The sequence below is a fragment of the Haemorhous mexicanus genome, chromosome 5, assembly GCF_027477595.1.
Source record: "Haemorhous mexicanus isolate bHaeMex1 chromosome 5, bHaeMex1.pri, whole genome shotgun sequence".
NCBI lineage: Eukaryota > Metazoa > Chordata > Aves > Passeriformes > Fringillidae > Haemorhous > Haemorhous mexicanus.
The window spans coordinates 44,989,050-45,010,495 of record NC_082345.1 but is presented as its reverse complement, the minus strand read 5'-3'; the positions used below and the strand labels follow the sequence as shown (position 1 = coordinate 45,010,495).

The 21,446-nt window shown below is 37.1% G+C and overlaps 1 protein-coding gene across 1 annotated transcript in view; it reads right to left on the bottom strand.

Annotated features, from left to right (window-relative positions):
- The window catches only part of LRIG3 (leucine rich repeats and immunoglobulin like domains 3), a 41,333-nt gene that overhangs the window by 8,191 nt on the left and 11,696 nt on the right, over positions 1 to 21,446 (bottom strand). The window contains exons 4-15 of the mRNA XM_059847014.1: positions 12,541 to 12,675; positions 11,762 to 11,905; positions 9,720 to 9,863; positions 9,263 to 9,406; positions 8,695 to 8,838; positions 7,356 to 7,436; positions 6,632 to 6,703; positions 6,189 to 6,260; positions 4,852 to 5,015; positions 1,724 to 2,044; positions 925 to 1,206; positions 26 to 478 (exon numbers count right to left, since the gene is read on the bottom strand). Coding sequence (XP_059702997.1) covers positions 26 to 478; positions 925 to 1,206; positions 1,724 to 2,044; positions 4,852 to 5,015; positions 6,189 to 6,260; positions 6,632 to 6,703; positions 7,356 to 7,436; positions 8,695 to 8,838; positions 9,263 to 9,406; positions 9,720 to 9,863; positions 11,762 to 11,905; positions 12,541 to 12,675 — 2,156 coding nt within the window. The remainder of the gene's footprint in view (positions 1 to 25; positions 479 to 924; positions 1,207 to 1,723; positions 2,045 to 4,851; positions 5,016 to 6,188; positions 6,261 to 6,631; positions 6,704 to 7,355; positions 7,437 to 8,694; positions 8,839 to 9,262; positions 9,407 to 9,719; positions 9,864 to 11,761; positions 11,906 to 12,540; positions 12,676 to 21,446) is intronic.

Sequence of the window (21,446 nt, the reverse complement as noted above, 5' to 3'; positions counted from 1 at the left end):
CAAGGTAAACCTTCAGTTTACACACCTGTATTTGTGATGCTGCAATCTTCATTTCTCCTTCTGGTGTGGTAGATGATGACCACCCACACCAAGGAAGTGCCCACCACACAGCAAACCACAGCTATGATCACAATGCCAACTGTGGCCCATCCATCATCATCAAGTGATGGGGCAACGTTCTGAGGAGAGTCACAGGTGGGAGTAGGAATTACATTAAGACGGATGTTGCCTCGTTCCGTTCCAAGCGTATTAGACATTTCACAAGTGTATTGCCCGGCATCTTCTACATCTGTATCCACAATAATTAGTAACTGATTGCCTGCAGCAAAGAAGTGTCTTTCTGTTACCATAAGAGGGCTGTCATCCTTAGTCCAGTTCAGTCGGGGTGGAGGGCTACCACCAGCAATGCACTGCAAGACTGCAGTTTCACCTTTTGTTACAGTTCGATCCAGCAAAGGCCGCAAAAATGATGGTGTTTCTGAAAAGAAAGCACAAGCCTTATATTCTAAATGATCTCGCAAGAGTAAGAAGTGTCCCTTTCCTTCACAGCTCAAGAAAAGCTAAATTAAATCCATCAGTAAGGCCTAATAAAGCTTACTCTCATTCTAAGAAGAAACTCAAGAATTTGTACTTAAAGACTACAATTTACTTGCCAATTGATCCAATTTACATGCTTGATTACCTTATAAGGTAAATATGCTAAATCACATACGCTTAAGATTGCAGAGAACTACAATAAAAATGATTAACAAAATGTCAAGAAATCACAAGTGAAACAAATCAACTGTCTCTAAATGAAAACAGAAGCCTCTTCTTCCCTCCATCCCATGCGTACCAGATATGTATACACTGAGAAACATAACTAACTTTCATTATTCTGAATCATAATATTGATTGTGCTGTTAAGGTTTGCCAATATCTTACCTAGTACTGTTAATGTTGCGTTAGCTGAAATGCTTCCAGCAGTGTTTTGAGCTGTACAGCTGTAAACACCTGTGTCCTCGATCTTTACATCAACAATAAAGAATACATCATCTTCAGGCATGACATGCATGCGCCTCTTGCGTGCAGCAGGAAAATCTGTTCCACCATCTTTCTGCCAAGCAATCTGTGGGATAGGATGCCCAACTGCAGCACATTCCAAACGTGCCATTGCCCCAGCTCGAATGGTCAAGTCCATGGGGATTTTTGTAAATGAAGGCAGCACTAAAGAAAAGTTGGTGATACCAAAATCAACACATGAAACATACTTTCCCTGTTTTGTACAGCCTTTTCTTGAACACCCCTCAGGAGCCTAAAAACACTAGAGAAACATACAATCTTAATTGATCAGCAGCCAGAGAAAGGGAGGGAACTGTGAAGTATGTGAGACCACTTAGATCAAAATTTCATTTTTGCTAACAGCCTCCTACGTGACCTTTCCATAGCATCCTGAAACAGAGCATACACTTCCCTCCTGTGAGAAAAACTTAACATTTCTTCATCTTGTAACATTGATTTTGCCAGATTTACTATTAATTAGGTATGCTGTTTTTTTATATACTATGCTTCAGCACACTAGGACCAGAGGTAAAACTGAATGGTGACCTTGGAAATGGATAATTTTTTAAGAAATAATCTCATATTATGGATCTTCTAAAAGATGCAGATGACAAGAATGGAAAATCTATGAATCCTTGATTAAAATTATTCTAAGTCCACAAACAAAATATAACACACTTACTGTTTACTGTAAGTTTGGCTTTGACAGAGTAGGATGAACCAAAATGATTTGAAATAACACACTGGTATTTCCCCTCATTACTGAATTCCACATTGCGCAGTCGAAGGATGGTGGTGTACTCCATCACTTCTCCACCCTGGGCCCGGAGGTGCGCATAATTCTCCATTTCAGCGTCTTGCAGTAATTCGTTGTCTTTCTTCCATGCAAAAGTCATTGGGGAATCACTGCTGCTGGCTGCTGAACACACAAAACTCAAATTGGAGCCTTTAATTGCTGACTGGGTTTCTGGCTGGACAGTGATCTGTGGTTTAGGAAAATCATCTGCACAGAGGAAAAGAAAAAAATATATGTGATGCCTAAGGACTCTTTCCAGAGAGTTAGTAAGCCTTGTTTTATAGGTTTGAGAGAAGAGTCAGATAAGTATTTATTAAATGGATCCACAATGCTTTTGTTTTAAATTTTGTTAGCCTTAGGGCATTTAAAGATGCCGTATTTATGAATTTATTGTGCCAAGCCATCTCTTATTGAAGAGAAAGCACATTTAAAAACAGACTGTGTGCATAGCTTCTTCAATAGCAGCACTAAAGATAGAAGAACTACCCCCTGACATCCATAAGAGCTATTCTGAACATCAGTCATGAAGCCTACCTCTCATCTTTACAACACCTCAGGCTGCTGTGAACTTTTCTTTATTGAAAGCATAGTTCTTCTGCTATCAGAAACTGCAAGTTGCAGTTGAGCATTTCACCCAAATCCACAAAAAAAATCATGTACAAAAGTCAGTGTTCCAGTGATGAGCATCTGTTTGGGCCAAAGGGGATGAAAAATCCCTTAAGCAGGGCAGAACACAGGAATTTCAAGAATTCCTGGAGGTCCCTTTACTATAGGAATGTTACCTTCAATGTGCCATATTATGAGTTTACAGATTTAGCTTCCTTCTGAAATATTTATTCAATTGTGTGTACACTGCATGTGCAAAAGGAGTGGGCGAGTAAATGCCTGGTCTCCCAAAACCAAAAGCCTTAGTTTATTCCCAGCTTTCAAGATGTGTCCAATCTCCGGACAAACAACTGCAAGGAAAGCCCTGTGTTCCAGAAATTCCTCCCGCAGATTCTGCTGTCTCCCACATTTGTCTTACTATATCTCAAATGATTGTGAACAAATATAGGGTCAAAGTGCTATTTTCTTAAAGAACTTCCACTCTGTTACAAATGAAAATGAGATGTGCAGATAGCCTAACCTTGAACCATCTGCAAAACTCCTGCAGGTATGATGCTGTGCTCCAGTGACAGGGTAACGTGGATCTGGGACTCTAAACATGGGCTTTAAGAACATCCCAGGCCATTTGCTTTTCACGCTTCATACCCACGTCTTCATACCATTTGCAAATTGAGTCAAGACATTCACCGACTTTGCACGGGAATAACTAAGTAAAACACTCTAAGTACTTAAATTAGCCTTGTGAAAGGACAGCAGAACATACTTCAATCCTAATTATCTGACAGGAAGGGGTGATACAAAGGTCACTCAAATAAGCATACAGTACAGAACACAGAACACACTAGGATAAGACTAGCATTATGTTTTGTGAGAACAGAATAATCCAAGAGCATATCTGAATGAATGTATCACAAAGACATGCACATATATACACACCTTTTAAATTCAGACAGGAGTCAACACACTCCACTTAAAAATTCTATAAAAGCCAAAGCAGCCCTTGTAAACTTCTAAGGCAAGGTGGGTACACCTGAACGTCTAGTGATAACAGACTTTATAGATATAACTGAAAAACTCAATGATTTTATTAGGAGATTTTAGTTATTTCTGCATGGCAATTGCGTTAAGTATCAAGCCCAAAAACTGATTCAGTACTCTTCTTGCTAATACATCTTAAATGGTTTAAAATTAATTACTTAAAAATAACATTTGGCAGCCAAAAGAAAGATCACAATTCCCCCAATTTAACAAATGGTAGACATACATTTATATCCCCAGCTTAGTTTTTTGACAGAATGCATGACATATAAATTAGGGTGTCTACTTCATATATATTTCTCTAGCCACTGAGTAATCTGTAATTCCCTGCATTACGTCAACCTCTGCTTCTCAGCAGTAGCTAGAATCTGATGATTATTTATTAAATATCTGACTGCTAACAGGAAAGGAAAAACCAACATTTTGGTACACTATTTTATATTTTGGACTTGCTTTCCTACTGAAAAAGGGTAGCAGCAGTAAAAATTAACCACTTATGTTTGCTATGAGACGAAATTATTGAGAAGATACTTACCTTTTCGTCTCCAATGTTTCAATTTTCTATACTAAGAAAAATAAAACTTATTCAACAAAAATACATTAAATGCAATTTGTTGGCTTTTAAATTTCCTGATATTTTCAAAGTTCCCACTTTATATATCAGAGTAATCAAACATGTTCTTACTCTGAATGCTTAGCTTCACTTTGCTTTAGAGAATGTAACACAGGTGGTCATGAATGCTACTAAACACACATAGAAAAATTTCATTTTTAAAGCAGATGCTATCAACTCAAATTCTCAGGTCCTGAAGTAAAAATATTTTGCTAGCATTTACTATCTAGCAAACAAAAATAAAAACTACTACTATCATAACTGCGGTAATCAGGTATTTTTTAAACACAGTTTAAAGGCAGTGATTTACATACTCCAAGTAATTTTAAAAACCCAACAAGCACACATAAAAAACATCAGAGCTGAGGCCAGTATGGCTTTTTTACCTTGAAATTTTATCAGCCCTGGAATAACCTCAAGTCTAATGGAGTATGAAAAAAAATTTACAAATAACCAAACCCAAAAATTACATCTTAATTTTGCCAAAATATGTCTCACTTTAAAACGATAGTAATCTAAACAATATCTTTTAAATCTAGAGGCACACACATTTACCCTCACAAAGTACATCACTCCCTGTCTTGTACAAAGCCTCAAGCTTTAAGCATTTACATCATTGGGAACGGAAGAAAATGTTAGTAAGTATCACATCTCAATTTTGTTAGAGAAATCACAACATATCAAGGAACCACAAAAAAAAATCCCAAGCACACAGCAATATTTGTTTTATGGAATGAGAAATAGAGGCTACACTCACCACAGACAAACCCATCCAGGCTGACAGCAAAAATACTTCTCCCTTTTAGCAGCTGAGGATGGGCACAACTAGCATTTACAAAGCTCTGGAAGTTGTTCTCTGACATCCACTGTGGTAGCCATTTCAACTGGCAGTCACACAAGAGACTTGATGTGTTGAAGTGCCTAAGAAAAAGCAATTAAAATCAAAGCCTGTTTGTTTTTTTTCTGTTTGTAATACAGATCTGTATGAGCACACTTTCACAACAAAAGTAAGGCTTTATATTAAACACACACATTGCAAGAGAAAGAGAGCAATACTGCTCAGCTCAAACCCCTCCCTTGTCCAGCTGGTGATGCTGTGCCTGATGCTCCCTGAGGGCATGGGTGGCTCTCCTGGCTGCCAGGGCACTGGTGAGTCATATCCAACTTGCCATCAACCAGGACACTAGATCCCTTTCCACAGGTCTGCTTTCCAGCCTCTCATTCCCTGGTCTGTCCATAAAGCCAAGGCTGCCCTACCCCAGGTGCAGAATCCAGCACTTTCTCTTGTTGGACTTCATACATTTGCAGATTGCCCAGACCTCTTATTTGCTGAGGTCTTTCGGCAGGGCCTCCCTGCCTTTGAGAGAGTCAACAGCTCCTCCCAGTTTTGCACCATCTGTGAACTTTCTCAGTATCCCTTCCAGTCCTGAGTCCAAGTCATTTATGAAGAGCACAGGGCTGATGACGGAGCCCTGCTGAACCCCACCAGGGACAGGTTGCCAATTTGATGTCATCCCTTTCAGCATAACCCTCTGCACCCAGCCTGTGAGCCAGTGTTGCTCTGCATTGATCAACAGAGAGAAAGGGTGAGAGGACAAAAACTCATCCTCACTAAAATACATTTTTCGCAGTGACCGCTTCATGACTTCTCTGAGGATCTGTCTCTCTGCTACTACAGAAGAGAAGGACTCAATTACAAGCAGTGACAACCAGGTCTTTACAAAAGAATTACAGCACTGCATTTCACTGGTCCAGCACTGCTGGTCTTGGAGCACATTACATTAAAGTCTCCCTTATCTAAAACCTGTTAAGAGAAAACCCAATTTAAAATAAGGACTTTAGAGACAACAAATGGAGCAGAAAATTAATGTAGCCTCCTATCCTACACTCTCTCACTTAAATACACCCATCATACAAAAAAAAGAAAAAAACCCCGAAACACCGGCATAAGCTTTTAATGTTATTTCAGAGAGATTACAGCAGGGGTTTATCACTGCACCAGGTGACGCCTTACAAGGCTTTTGTTTATACATTTATATGTATAGATAATATCTATATACTTAATAGAGATTATGTCTTTTGATAGAAACTTACAATTCTTTGAGTTTCTTCATTTGTGAAAATGCATTTCCTTGAACTGACATAATTGCATTGTTACTTAGATCTCTAGGAAGAAAAAAGAATAGGACTAGATGAAAAAAATAGATTTATTAAACTGAATGGATTTAAGACTCAAGCAATAATTTGCTATTTGCTATTTTAGTGATATACAAAGGACTCAAGCTCAAAATCAAAAGAGATGCAAATAAGGAGTTTTATAGCATGCTTAATATGTAAGAATTTCTGCATTGATTCCAAAATTCACACTCCGTGTAACTTCAAAACTGAAAAATCTTCTGAAGATCACGGTAGCAACCATGGTAAGTGTATTTTATCCATAATTATAAGTAAAGCTTGTTAGTCCTACTTTAAATTCAGTTAGCTTCAAAATTCATTTTCTTCCTATTTTGGGTTAAGTGTGAATTTCTACTACTTACAGGTGTTCAAGTGCATCCAAACCAGAAAATGCTTTCTTTGTAATGGATCTAATCCTGTTTCCTTGGAGTATCCTGAAAAATTTAAGCACATGATGCAAAAGAAATGCAATTAAATGGGAGTATTTTTGAGCTGAATAATTGCATTTTTGGCATTTATTTTTCAACTGTGACTAGTATTCACCACCCATACACTTCCAATGTAGCAAAATGCATCACATCTAAAAGATAATAATTTATTCCCCTTGAATAAATAACTAGATTTTACAATGATTTTAGAAGACATTTAAGGTGTGCAGTTAAGTGACATGGATTATTCTAAATGTAAAACTATAAACATTTTTTATTTCATAAATCTGCAATTTCAATGCAATGGAGCCACTTCCACTGGATGTTGCTTTACCTTACTGAAGACTAAGCCTGCCACTATGCCACTATCATATGATACCCTTATTATTTTTTAATATGGGAAAACCTCATTCTTTGATAAATATGTCCATAAATATTAATAATACTTAAAATATTTCAGATTAGTTTGACTTGGAGAACCCTGAATTTCTTTTATTGAAAAGGAAGATGTTACAGAGAACAATGAGGTAAGGGAGAAAAAAATCATGTCTGCTATGGACAATTTAATATCCGTAAGTGTGGGGCTTGTCCCTTGAAAGACACATAATAAGCTATATTTTAAGGCATGATGAGATACAAATATTATAGCAATACTCACAGCTTCTTAAGTTTATCTAGGCCAGAGAAAGCACCATTCATATCTTCAATAGTCCATGATATTTCATTGTTTTTCAGATCCCTGTTTAAGAGGGGAGGGGAAATCAAACCACAAAAGCTATTAGAAAGAACAAGGTACATACTTCTTTAACAGCATGTGCTACTTAAAAAAAAAAAAATCAAAAATAGCTTTCTAGGTTGGATTTTTGTTCAGTCAGTTTTTGTGGGTTTTTTAAGACAAGTTTTTCCTGAATAACTATAATTTCCATTTTTACTGAGAGACTTTGAAGACTATTAGTATTTTTCCCACTGATAATTAAAAAGATCACGAACTCAACAATTTTTAGAATTGTGAGCAAACCAACCCCCATACCCCTCCAAAGGTATTCAGATACAGGACTATTTAAGAAAACATGCACTGCAGGAAGGGAAAGGACCAACTGTTGTCCCTTTGAAACAGAACACCCTCCTGACTTTTTAAGTCCTTAATATTAACACCCAGAGAGTCATTTTAACATCCCAAAACACTTGCTAATTATCTATGAAGTATAAAGAGAATACAGAGATTTTATGTAGAGAATAAGTGTGTCTGCAAATAATCTACAGGGTTGGGGTGGATGAGAAAGAAGAATCTAAGAGAAAATGCCTAATACTTAATACCTAAACAGCTCACAATTCTCTAACTTCCTCTCTTTATCAGCTCCAACTCTCTATATTCTTAAAAAGCATAGAGTACACTCCCCTAATTTACATCTTTCCTAGATGCCCTAAGTGTGAATATGTGAGCAAATCCCTGAAAATAATGCCTAGAGGCAATCGTTTTGCTCATCTGGCTGACAGATGGGTCAGTGGTATGCAATGGGAAGGTTTTAATGAAGAGGAAAGTATTTAGATTAGTTCTTTCCCTTCCTTTAAGAAATGCTATTTCAAAACATGCTCTAATACTTAAAGCAATTGTCCAGTCATGAAAATGAGTTTTGTCTTCTTATTTCTGCTGTGAGGGAAAATGATTCAGTTAAGACACAACTATGATCCAGATCCCTAAAACTGTGGGTAGCAGTGCTCTGCTTGCTGCTTTCAAAAGATATGCCCCTCCCACAACAATGCTACTGGAAGTCTGTACTACAGTTACCACCAACCATTAAGCACAGTCTTAACAAAAGAGTAACTCCTCCCTTTCTCAACTATTCTAGAAAGAAATCTTACTGTAAGAAAATCATACACTGATCAGGGGAAGTTAACAAAATGTTCTTGTCTCTTTCATAAAGAAAAGAAATAACCTATAAACACAGGATTTCTCTTAAGGTTTTTGACCTTACAAGTTGAGTTTGTCAACTTACAAAATCTGTAGACTGGAAAGTCCCTTGAAGGCACAATCAGCAATGTAATTTACTTTGTTGTTTCCAATGTACAGTCCAACCAGCACGCTTAAACCAACGAAGCTTGAATCATCTAACCTTGCTAATTGATTGAATGTCAAATCTCTGGAAATTTAAGGGGAAAAAAAAGCATTTTAATGTTCATGCTGCAGTGCTTATTTAACTTAGTTCAAGCCACATGAATTTTTAGGGGGGAAGCACCAGTTTTCCCCTGATAATTACCAGAGAACCCACTACACCACTTCTGACCACACAGCATTTTGTCTTGTTTCAAACAATTCACACATTACTGCAGAATTAATTACTCTCATTTGAAAATTACTGTGTTACAGCTTTAGTGCAACTGCTACAGTGAAATGGACCAATCCCAGTTAACTTCCAACTTCTTTCAACAAGATTTAACTGTATTATGCAGCAAAGTTGTAGTCATTTTGGAAACTTTGCTACAAAAAATTCAGATCAGTGCTAAGAAGCTCATGTTTTGGCATGTACCCAGCTTTTGAAACTGGAAGAGAATAAAGGTACTCACAGTTCACTGAGTTTTTGGCAAAATTCCCAGGCATCAGGACTGATCCTGCTGATGGCATTTTGGCTGAGATGGAGTTGCTGCAGCATCAGTAAGCCATAAAGCCAGCCTTTGGTTACCTCCGTTAAGTTGTTATGGTCCAGCTGCCTACAAACACCCACAAACAGAAAAAGACATAAGGTTCAGAAACTCAGCAGCATGCATGCTATGCCACAGGTCCACCTCTGACCTCACAACACTGGCTAGATAGCTGGAGCCCCTATTTTAATCTTGAGTTCTATGCATGCATTTAAAATGTGCTGCTCTACACATTCACTACTGACTGCTTGCTCCTTTTCAGACCACAACAAAACAATTCAACTCATAAACACCTTTAAATTTTATCACACAATTCTATTAATTTGGTGCAAGTCTACTTCATAAGTTATCAGCAGAATCGAGAAGCAAGTTCAGTACTTACAACACTTCCATGTTGGTCAAACCCCAGAAAGCACCATCCATAAGCCTCGTAACCCCATTTCTCTGCAGTTTTAATGATTTCAAAGCAGGAAGTCCTTGGAAAGTGAGCCCATCTATTTTTTTGATTTTGTTGCGATTCAGCTCCCTGCGTCAATAGAATTTACAGTTACAGCACAGTAATTTTACCTACATGCCAACAAGCTTTCTTCCCTCTCTGCAACCAGCTTTATTTGAACACTTTTCTTGCACATGAAACAAAGACAAGAAGTAATAAAAATCAAATATTTTATTGCAACACATTATGTTAAACCATGTTAATACTGTTCTGCCTTTTTGATACTGAGAGCAACTACTTGGTAGTTCTTGATTTTCAGACTTAAAGAATCCCTGTAGACCTAGAATGCCATAGTTAATCCTGTTCCCAAATTCAAAACTGAGAGCGGTGTTTATCCAGCAGTAGAGCTGTTAAGGCTGGTTTGCAATTGCAATCAATAAACAGTCCCAAAAAAGTAAAAATTTTAGTTGTGATAACTAGACAAAATTGAACATCCTGGGTGATCTCTTTCTGTATGTGTATTCAGGCACTCATTACACCTCTCCCTCCTCCACAACCAGTTACACATAGTGCCTTCCCTCTTTCTCAAGTGGTCTTGGCACTCGCTCTTCTGCCGCTCTTCACCCTGTGCGGGTCAGAAACTGGGAGCAATGTGAATCCTGTGAGGGAGATGTAGGGGGAGGGCAAGATGCAGTGACAGGATTAGACAATACTACCAAGAGGTAGTAAAAGGAGTGATCATCTGCCCCTTCAAGGAAATCTTAGGTCTACCAAAGGAAGAATCTCTCCTTTCAAAACTTACTTCCTCATGCCAAGTAAAGGTCTAAATAATCCTCTCTCTATAGTTATACAATCATTATTTTTCAGAGTCACAACCCTGTAAGAATTCAGCTTGTCTCTATGGCAGTCTGACAAAAAATCTACCTGATAAGAGAACTGAGGGAGAACCCTACTTCTTATCCTGTGTTTAAATATAAATAAAAACTGAAGAACATTCAGTAAGAACAGGCTTTAGTTCTCACCCATTCTTCTTTGAATACTTTCAGGTGATAACACAAATTTTTGGCCTTCCTTGCAGATAAGCTTCCAAACATAACTCAGTCAGCATAATGACTATGAACAAAGGGAACATTTTTAGGCAAGGATGTAACCAACATCCAAAATTCAAGGTGAATCTGAAGATCAGAAAGTCTACCAAAATCATTAACAAATCCTGAGCTTTGCAGGACTGTTCTCATACTCTTCTACTGAGGCCTGACTAAAACTGTTCCAGCACTCATATACAGAAGAAACACAGTCACTCTTTCCAGAAGTGTCAAGCACCCTAATATTTCAGCATTCTTATAACCTATCACTTTCAAGGCTAACCTAAGAGACTTTGTAATTTTTAACTCCTGACTATCTGATATGGAAAGTAATTATCCAGAATTTGACAAAGTGCAACCCATTCTCTTGTCCATTTTCTGCACTTTCTAAATTTTCTAATTAAAACAAACCCCACAGTCTCTTTCATATAACTTTGTTATTTATTTGGTAAAACATTTATGGACAGCACTGTATCAGTAAAGCTGAAGGTCTATTTATTCAAGCATATTGCTTCTTGTCATGCCATCTGAAAGCAAATGAATTTCCTTCATTCTGGTGTGAAATCAAAAAGTAGATAACTGCTGCAGTAAACTATGTAAGTTTATTTTACTTACTATTTGCCTGATGCTTTTTTAAAGAAATATTGCTCCTACCCCTTTTCCACTCCTTTTTTTTTTTAAACTTTTAATAGGCAAACACAATTTTAAACACAAAGACTGTTCACATCTCACCAACATATAAGAGTAGTTTTGTTCAGTACAACGCTGCAGTTAGTAAGGGTTGTAGTAATGTTTTCTCTGTCTGTCTCACTTTGCCTCTGGTTAAATTAAAGGCTAAAGTTCAAGCACTGCCAGAGCTTTGGAAAACCTGAAAACAATTAGTCAATTGTAGGTTACACTTACAGGTGCTGCAGATGGGACAGTTTAAACATCTTTTGAGGAATTGCTGAAATTTTGTTCCTGTTCAGTTTCAATACTTGAAGTGTGGTAGACAAATTGTCAAAGGTACCAGGCTCCATAGAGGTTATTCGGTTACTGTTGATATACCTGTTGAAACAATGTCTAGAAGGTTAAATTTACAGTTATTTAATAAATTCTTAACACCAAGTAGTGAAACACAAAACTCTTGTGGTGCTTATTCATATATAAATGGAATTTTTTCATATTAATTAGAGCTCCTGACAGATTTTTCTATAGTCAAATAGTATTTCACCACCACCATTTTACTTTACACTGCCAGAGTGTGATAATGGAAGGAGATAATATGTGACAATCCTGTACATAACAATCTGTTACTGTTTTATCAGTCAGTATATCTTGCATTCCAATATTCCTGAATAAGAATTAAAGGGTATTCACAAGAAGTCTATCCAACTCCATATAAATACAAACTAGCCTATCCATGGGGAACTTAAATTCATTTTATCACATAATTATTTCTCTCAAGAGACAAATCTATTTGTTTCATCTCAAGATAATGGCCTTAGTTTTTTTTAATGAATTAAAACATCTCATTGTAATGACTCATATATTCAAGTTAGTAGCTTATGTTAAACTAGATAGATAGGAATATTAATGTCACTCCAATTAAAAGAAGATTTAGTACTTAAAAAACAGCTGCCAATCTAAATTATCCAACAAGATTTTTGAAAGTAACCTGAAAGAAAAAAAAATTTACTTACAGATACTTGAGTTGTAATGATGGAAATGATGACATTTTTAGCTCCGATATGTTGTTATTGCTTAAGTCCAAAGTTTCTAGACTCTGAAATGGCTTCAGATGTTCAGACAAAATGTTGGCAATCTTGTTACTGGTCCTGAAGTTTAAGGGCAGTAGGCAAAAGACTGTCATTTCCAGAGTAAACACATCTTTACTACAGAACCCCAGCAAATATTAGTTCTTAATTTCCCTATCTGAAAATAATTTTGAATTACATAAAAGCAAAAAAGTATGTTCTCTATGCATAATATTAATCCAAAATCACAAACTGGAATAGTTTAAATAAATTTTCATTAATATTTCTTAAAATATAATTCCAGAAAACTCTGAAAAAAATGCAATATAATCAAATTACTGCAATTCACGGCTTTTAAAAAGAGATGCAAAACTCTATATAATCACCTATTTCTGAACAGTAGAAATATCTGGCAGTTACATGGAACAGTATGCCACAGTATTGTAAACAAATAAGGTCAGAGCTGTTTCCTATCTTAAGCAAATTAATATCATAGTAGCCAAACACAGTTTAGCTTTGGGTTTTTTGAAAACTTCCTTGGCATGTTAAGTCCAACTGAATTTCCAGAAAAAAACACACAGCTAGATTATAAAGGATGGATGACAGTGCAACCCCCTGAAAAACATTCTGAAATTGTGGAATTAGACCTAGTATTCCAATCTACAGATTTTTCTAATGAGTTAGCAAAGAACAAAAATTCTGCATATTAGAGGTCATTACAGGAGTTTTGGACTTCATGTCTTGTCAAACTTCAGCTCAGCATCACACCCACTTTCACAGCAAAAAGTATGCAACAATGTGAAGATGTGGGTATTGTAGTCTGTTCTGAGGAACACCTCTTCTTTCACTTTCACACATGAACTTTTCCCAGTGACTCTATTTCATGTTCATACCCAGCAACCTACCAGCTTTTCCACCTCAGCTGCATGATGTACAGAATCATACACTGCACATCAGCAGCATTATTGTTCAGGGCTACTGCTACATAAATAAAAGCAGATCACAACCCATTAAATGCAACCTGAAATAATTCTTGTTACCTTGTAAGTTCAAGTTATTCTAGCTGTGGTACATTATATACCTTGTTTGATAATTACCAAGATTTAGGAGCTTTTCCCAGATCCTAGAGATTGCAGGCAAAAGCAATTTTAGTAAAATTATCAACAAGAATATTAATTCTGGAAGGTGTTTACCTTTACTGGAAATACTTGCTCTGGATCAAATAGCAAGCCACACATTAGGGTAGCATGGACAACTCTCGTGTATTCAAGGGGTGTGGGGAACTACTGCTCAAGACAAAAAAGTCCTAACTCACAAACTGAACCAGAAGTGAGATTAATGGGCCTTCTGACCACATATGGGAGTGAGTAAGTGATCCTGCAGCCCCTCCAATGCTGAGCTTGTATCATGTTTCATTCCTTAGGCTGTCTGGTATAGGTACGTTGCATTTTTTAACTCTTAGCTGAAAGTATTTATAATAAATGGAAACAAATTACTTTAATAAAAAACAACAAACACCACCACCATGTGTCAGTTCCACTGGCCAAATAAGAATGGGAGTTAGATAATGCAACAGGTCATAGAGCCTTGCCTTTATGCATTAGTTTGTTTACAAGGTAATTACTAACAAGGTATTAAAACTGCCAATTACTTGAGTGACGAATAAAATTTTCCTTGCAGTAAAAGTGTGCTTCAGCAGAAGCCAGCAATTTCCTGAACTGCCCGCCTGCTAAATTGCAGTGTGAAAGTGTTCAGTTATAAGACGGCTCGCACAGTACTGTCTTTGTGTCAGCATTGCTCCATAAAACAGAAATTCCTCACAACTGGAAGGATAATAGCCCCTGTATTACAAACTTTAGTTGGACCTAACGGAACCGCATAAAACTCTTACACCATCTTCAGAGTAGTACTTCAACCAACTGGCAAATTATCTGACACAGACCAAGTTACAACAAAAACAACCAAACAAAAAACTTTCAGCCTGTTTGCTTCAGGGACATTTTTCTGTTTTTGAGATAGTAAGGCCATATTGAGGAGTGACGAGCAACCTCTTTTGCTCACTGAAACTGCACCACACATCATAGTCGTAGTCCATCTCACAATCAAAATCAAACCAGCCCTCACTGCACCTTCCTGCTTAATCATATTTGTAGAAGTTATTCAGTTGCAAAATAGCTGAACAGTTCACTCCCTATTGCTCCAACACCCTAGACCAGCTTCTCTTCAAAAGAATGTAAGTACAATAATTCAAACCTGGAAGATTATTCAGCACTGATGATATCCAAACAGTTCTACTTTGAGACCCAACTTTATTTAAAATGAGACAGTTTAACTCTAATTTGATTTTTCTTCATAATCATAATTTAAGTAAATTGAAAAGAACAGTGTATCACCCTCCTCATAACTGCCAAATCACCATCACAATTAGTCAAGAAGAATGTGTTTGAAAACACAAGCCTATCTAACTGTCAAGACAGAACCAAAGAGCATGAGTGTGGACACAATGACACAAAAGTTCTTCCACTGAGAGGAGGGTGGGGGTAAGAAAAGCCAAAAGAAAATCTTTTCTGTGAAATGATACTATTGCTGTGTTCAGACAAAAGGAGTTGCATACACTCCATTGGTTTAATTTCACAGACCTTAAAGGTGAGATGAGAAAAACAGAGTTTCCCTGCAACAAGAAAACCAGCACATCAAGTTTGCCCAGAAACAAACCTGCAGCAATTTGATAACAATTTCTTCATGAGGAAGGACCAGCAACATGCTGCAGCTTCCTTACAACCTTTCCTGTTACAGCTAAAGCAGCAGGAGCACCAAGGAATGCAGATAAACCCACCAAAAATATCTCCATGAATTTGAGCACGCCTTTTGCAATTTGAGTGCCTATACCCTGACTTGCAGCAAAAAAAGCCCCACAAACCAACGACCAAGAGCGCATACAGCCTGATTTAATTACTTTTACATAAGCCTGTGTGAGAACAAGCTTAAGAAAGAATATGAGTTTTTCATTATAGTATGAGAAACCCTAGCTTTCCTTCTCAACATTCATGACTTTAAGTGTTGGTATGCTTAAAGGACAGAAATCCTAAAACAGCCCTCTTAATCCTGATCTTAAGATTCATTCTAAAGAACCAACTGCCATATATTTGACACAAGACCTGTACTTTCCTTACTCTGGGGAAATACAAAGCAGGTCAGAAACTCCTATATCCATTTTGTTGAGCATCTAATTAAGGCCTTTCAGATATAAAAGCTCTTAAATGCTGAAATATCCACTCCACTCCCCCACCCCCACCTTTTAAAGATATGAGATAATCATAATGTCTCTTGATAAAGATTGTCAATATAAAATGTTTTCTACCTAAGAAAAGTATCCAAGTAATCTTCATAGTCCTGATGAGCTATAACTCATCACGCACACTGTAACATGGAAAATCCAAGGCAGGAACAGTTTAGACCTGAAGTCCTGTCTTTTGTTTCTCTTTGAAATCTCAGCACAACAAAACACACCTGCACTTTCAGTGTAACTTTTTCTTCCAGCTGTATTCTGATCTGCAGTGTTTTCAAAACCTCTTCGTTGGATCTCACCCTACTATCCTGACAAAGAGTATGTGCAGGAGTCTGGAGGTGAAGCAAACTAGTAAAAAACAAGTTGCATAGAAAGACAACTTTGGAGAAGAGTCCATGCAGCCTGTCCTGCATAACTGTTAGATGTAAAGTAACTGTCTTAACATATGTGTATAACTGGACTAATACGGTACCTCCTGTCCCTCAACCAAGCCCTGAGAAGCAGAATAATCTCAATCACCAAAAGACAAACCATAGTGGAATCTCCCACTGGAAGACCAGAGTAAAGAGGAAAAAAAAAAGCCTTCTGCTAGGACTGGATGCCTCTTTCGGACCAGTGCTGAGGCCAAGACATGGAATTTCATGGATGCAATAGTCTGACCAGATTAGAGCTTTTGGAGACAGCCATATTAGAGTCCTTACAAAACCAACATGACTGTCCACATCTGAGCACGTTCTGGGTGGTCTTCACTGCATGCTACTACAACTCACAGCCTCCTTTTAAATTTTTCTGGGTTTTTCACCTGCTCTTCCCATCATTCACTAGGGGACATCATATTCATATAGCTGGCATATTCCTTCTTTCAGTCCCCCTCCTCCCCTCCCAAACTCCTTTGGGAGCAATGATGTAAACACACTGTGTGGAAGAAAAGTAAAGCAAAAAGAAAAAATAAATTATAGTAAGTACAAAGAATCAAGACTGTAATTGGAAGTGCTGGAAGACCATACCTTGTGGCTTTTAGGCTAAGGCTAGGCAACTTTAAGGAACTCTTATCAGAAGAACCTCAGTAACTACTACTTCAAGAAGAGCAGAAATGTTCTTTTTTTCTTCAATTTCTACTCATTTGAATACTGGGCAACACTGTGATGAGCAATTACATTATTTAAAATATTGAAATTTTAGTTTTAAGCTGAACACTACCCTTACAAAAAAACCAGCCTCTGATATGAAGGGGACTACATGCTCTTCTCACAACTAAGACACCCAACTGGACTGAATTATAAAGTCTGGGTTTTTTTTTAATATTTTTAAGTGTTAGTCATAAAAGTATCGCAAGCAAAACTGTTTTTCTCCAAGACAAAATGAGCAGAAATACAGCCTAGATTCTAGCTCACTTCCAGTTCTACTGGCAGGTTTACAAGTCTGATGCCCCTCTCACACATGAGCTTCTTGCCTTCCTTGCGGCAAGCAGTGGCTCCTTCTTTTGAAGGTCTCCTTCATTCCATGATCCATGCCTCTCATTCCTCTTTCAAGCCAGATGTCAGAAAGACTCTGCTTTTCTATTTCGTGTTTTTTATATTACACAGGCATAATAGAAAACGAAAACTCAGAACTCTGTAGAATACTGATACCCCGTCCAAAACTTGAAACCAAAGGTTTATTGATTCCCAAATCAAACATAAACTGGGAAAGGGGAAAAGATGCAGACTGAAACAGTGATCAGATACGTTTTCCTCCTCAAAAAGAAGAAAGAGACAAATCCAAACTTTCAAACACATGATACTTCCATAACAATTCTCTTCTGATTCCAATCATAGTACCAATATGCAACTAATTAGGTTTTCCTTCCAAACTCTCTTCTTAATACCCTGATGTCTGTTTCAAATTTAGTTTTCTGGCTTTTCCAAAATAATCACAAGTTACCTAGCATGCGATAGGCAAGTGAATGTGTAAGTTCATCCCTTTATTTTAACAACTGTAAACAAAAGCAATGCAAGCATAACTCTTTTGGCAAAAGCCGACAACAGGAATAGCCCACTGCAGACTTGGTGAGCTGTGTGACAGTCAATTAATGCTAAAATCTTGGAAAATTTAAAATATGACCTAGATAAAATCTGCATAGTGCCCTAGAGTATTATAAATCATCTTTATAATGTAATATACAGAGTTCCTAAGTAAAAACACCTATTCTTTATCATTACAGAGCAACCCTCCCCTCCCTTTCAGAGGGTGCAGACAAAAGTCCAGGCAGTTTAGACTACACACTCCTCTAGATGTACCCCTAACTTCAATCATTCACGCTGAGCAATGTTCTCCCAACACTTCTCTTTCACTCATGGCACAAGTGATTTCACTGCTCTATTGCAATCACCACCACCAATTCTCTAAAAAATAATCCAAACACTTATGCCTGACCTCTCAATTTCATTCTCACTTCTCTCATTTTCCATATCATATGCCTTACTCCTCTGTAAAATTCCTACCACTCTTCCATTCTGTCATATCAGAACAGTGTTCTCTATTTTTTAGTCCATTATGATTCTTTTTAATTCACCTTTTCCTTTACCACTCTGATCAGAAAATCAAGACAGATTTATCCACTGCAAATAGCTCATAAAATTTGCATTCTTTTCCATTCTCATTGCAAAAGCAGCAATCTAGGCTCTCACTCACACAATTTTTGCTACAACAAACTCTGGGTTTCTATGTACTTCTTCTCTTTCCCATCATTCAGCCTAAATTGCTGTCATAAAAATTGAGTTTCCATGTCTGTAAGCCTGACTAAGTCAGGTTTCTTTTCAAATTCCTTCATTTACTTCCTCTTAAGTCTCCACACCAAATGTCAAAGACAGCAAGAACTATTCCAGTAAGTTCCTCACTCTAGCTTTTTGCTCACAACTTCAGACCAAGTAACACATGGCTTACCACCACTCTCAGTTTTGGGACATTCTCCAAGTAGCCTTATGCCTGAAGCCCAGTCTGGCATTCCTCTATCCCTTCTTTCAATCCTCCTTCAAAACAAATCTTAATCCTTCTCATAATAAAGTGGTAGCTGAAGAGATGACAAGGATGTAAAATATTTGACCAATGTTTTCTTCATACTGGGATCCAGACTCGAGTTTAGTATGCTAGCTTTATAAACAAACAATACCAACTTTCTCTGGCAAGCATAGAAGGGAAAGGCATTCACTCCTACTGAATGTAAGCTTTCATTTTCAGGAGTTTCATCTAAATATCTTTCTTGTGACTGCAGCTTTCTAACTGCCTACCGCGACAGTGTTCTCCTGGATTTTACACACAACTTTCACTCCCAGCCCACTGTGAGATGAGGCAGAGGCAAACTTCTCATACCTATCCTTCTGTCTTTACTGAAGGCCTTTCACAAGGGTTTAAGTTACTGCCACAAAGTGCAAACTATCATTCTTATTTCCAAACTGTAAGAGGGAACAAATGCATGATTTACTTTGAGTGTTTGCTTCAATTAGCTGCATTTTATTTCTCAGTATGACTATCTAAAGCCAGATTCGGGATGCTCATTATCAAGTCACATACATAAACACACTTTTCCACATTTTAAACAGAAAGGGACACACAATACTAAAAAAAAAATTAAAAAAGAAGTATTTTTAAAAAAATCCCTTTGCAATCATAGAAGGGATTAATTGCCACTTTTCTTCAGTAACTATGTTTGTGCATAAAGTAAGACAAGTAATCAGGCTAATTTTGTAGTGGCTGATCAGAAAGCTAAATTTAAAGCTGCAATAGTTTTTCTTACTACAAAAACTTATGATCTGCGCAGTCACCTAGGACTGGCTACTTTACAGTTCTTTTGTCCAGTTTTATCTCCTGACCTTTTCTGTTAGTACTTTTGTTCATTTACCATTTTAAACATACAGGATACAAGACACATCTTCAAAGCCAGGAAAGTTATATTCAGCACATATTGACAGAAAGACATTACAAACTAAAGGCTTTAAAAAACCTTCAGAGAAGTGGCTTGTGGATTCTGTTCATTGTCTAACAAACACATGGCCACAATTCAAAAAAACTGCCTCAATTTTGGCAGCACTTTTAAATATCTCAGAACTCGAAAGTGAACAGTCCCTGCCTTAAAGGTTTCCTGTACAGATAGAGTTGGAGGATTCTCCCAGCACAGCAGAGAAAAACCTCTACCATGTCGCATTATCTTTATGTCTCTCATAAACAGATTTCATATTCTAAAAAAATAGTGAAGCAGAAACCTAATATAAAACACACATTAATGTAAGACTTGAGAAACATTCCTGAACTGTGAATCATTCATGCACCCTTTAACTTCCACACCATGACTTTTACATTTTCCTCTCTGACTTTACTACAACCAAGTACTTGCTTGTGTTCTAGACTAACATGATCAGTCCTTACAAGGACAACAACTTGAATCACCTACGCCATATGCTCTAGAGCCTTTAAATAAAATATCTCCTATTCAATAAAATGTAAAATTACAAGTCTATTTAAAACACTCCGTTCTTGAAAACTAGTCTAATGTTAGAATTTCACTATATGCACTAAAGACCTGGGCATGTACAGCTCTTCTAGTCCCTACTGACTACAAGTGCATTACTATGGAACACATCCTGAATGTGGGTAATAAGAAACATGGGGGCTTTAATGCTAGTTCTACACATATGTTTTGATAATAACAATAAATTCTAGGTGGAGAGACAGGATACTTCAATACTCAAGGCTGTTCTGTCTCTTCATAGTCACTGCTACCTTCCATACTTCACAATACTCAAGAATACATGATGTTGGACAGTGTCTTACAACTATGTAGTTTTTTTTAATTCTGCAAGTAAAAGTAGCATGGGTCTCTTATTTAAACTGTATATCCTTTAACAAAATCTTACATAACACTGCTGAATTTGCAAATCAGTCTTTTCCTTACAAAGTACTAGCAACATTAGAAGTAGTTAACATTTTCAGAAGAATTTTTAAGTAAAATCCCTATGCAAATAGTAGTTGGTAGTTAAAACACCAAACAGGACTTCTTGACAAGGCTATTGTATTGACACTATTTGGTTTCAGTCTGTTTCTGCATTCTTCCTCGAGGTCCAAAACTACAACTGTGATAGACCTGAAGGGCAGTATTAGTTTTCTTCTCACGTGCCAAGATCACTGGTTCAGGTAGATTTTTAGGATAAAAAGGACAGAACTGGTACATCTTGGATAAGCAATGTCATTAGAATGGAAACAACACTCATAACTTTCACTTGTTCTCCTGGAATGAGGACATTAGTACCCATTTTTGTACCTGATACAAAAGCAATCCAACTATCTTGGAACAGTAAAAAGTAAACTGTTTTTTCTCCAAGAAATGAAGAATTTTCTATGAAAAAAATTTTAAGCAATTCTCCATTAATTTAAGCGGTTTTATCTTTACTTCAGGAATGCAAACTAGAAAACTTCTAACATATTTTACTTCTAGGGATAGGTAAATACACTTACATTACCATGTATGCTTGTCAGCACATTATATACGTGTGGTAAGCAGCTGTTAAATCCAATACTCTCCTCAAAA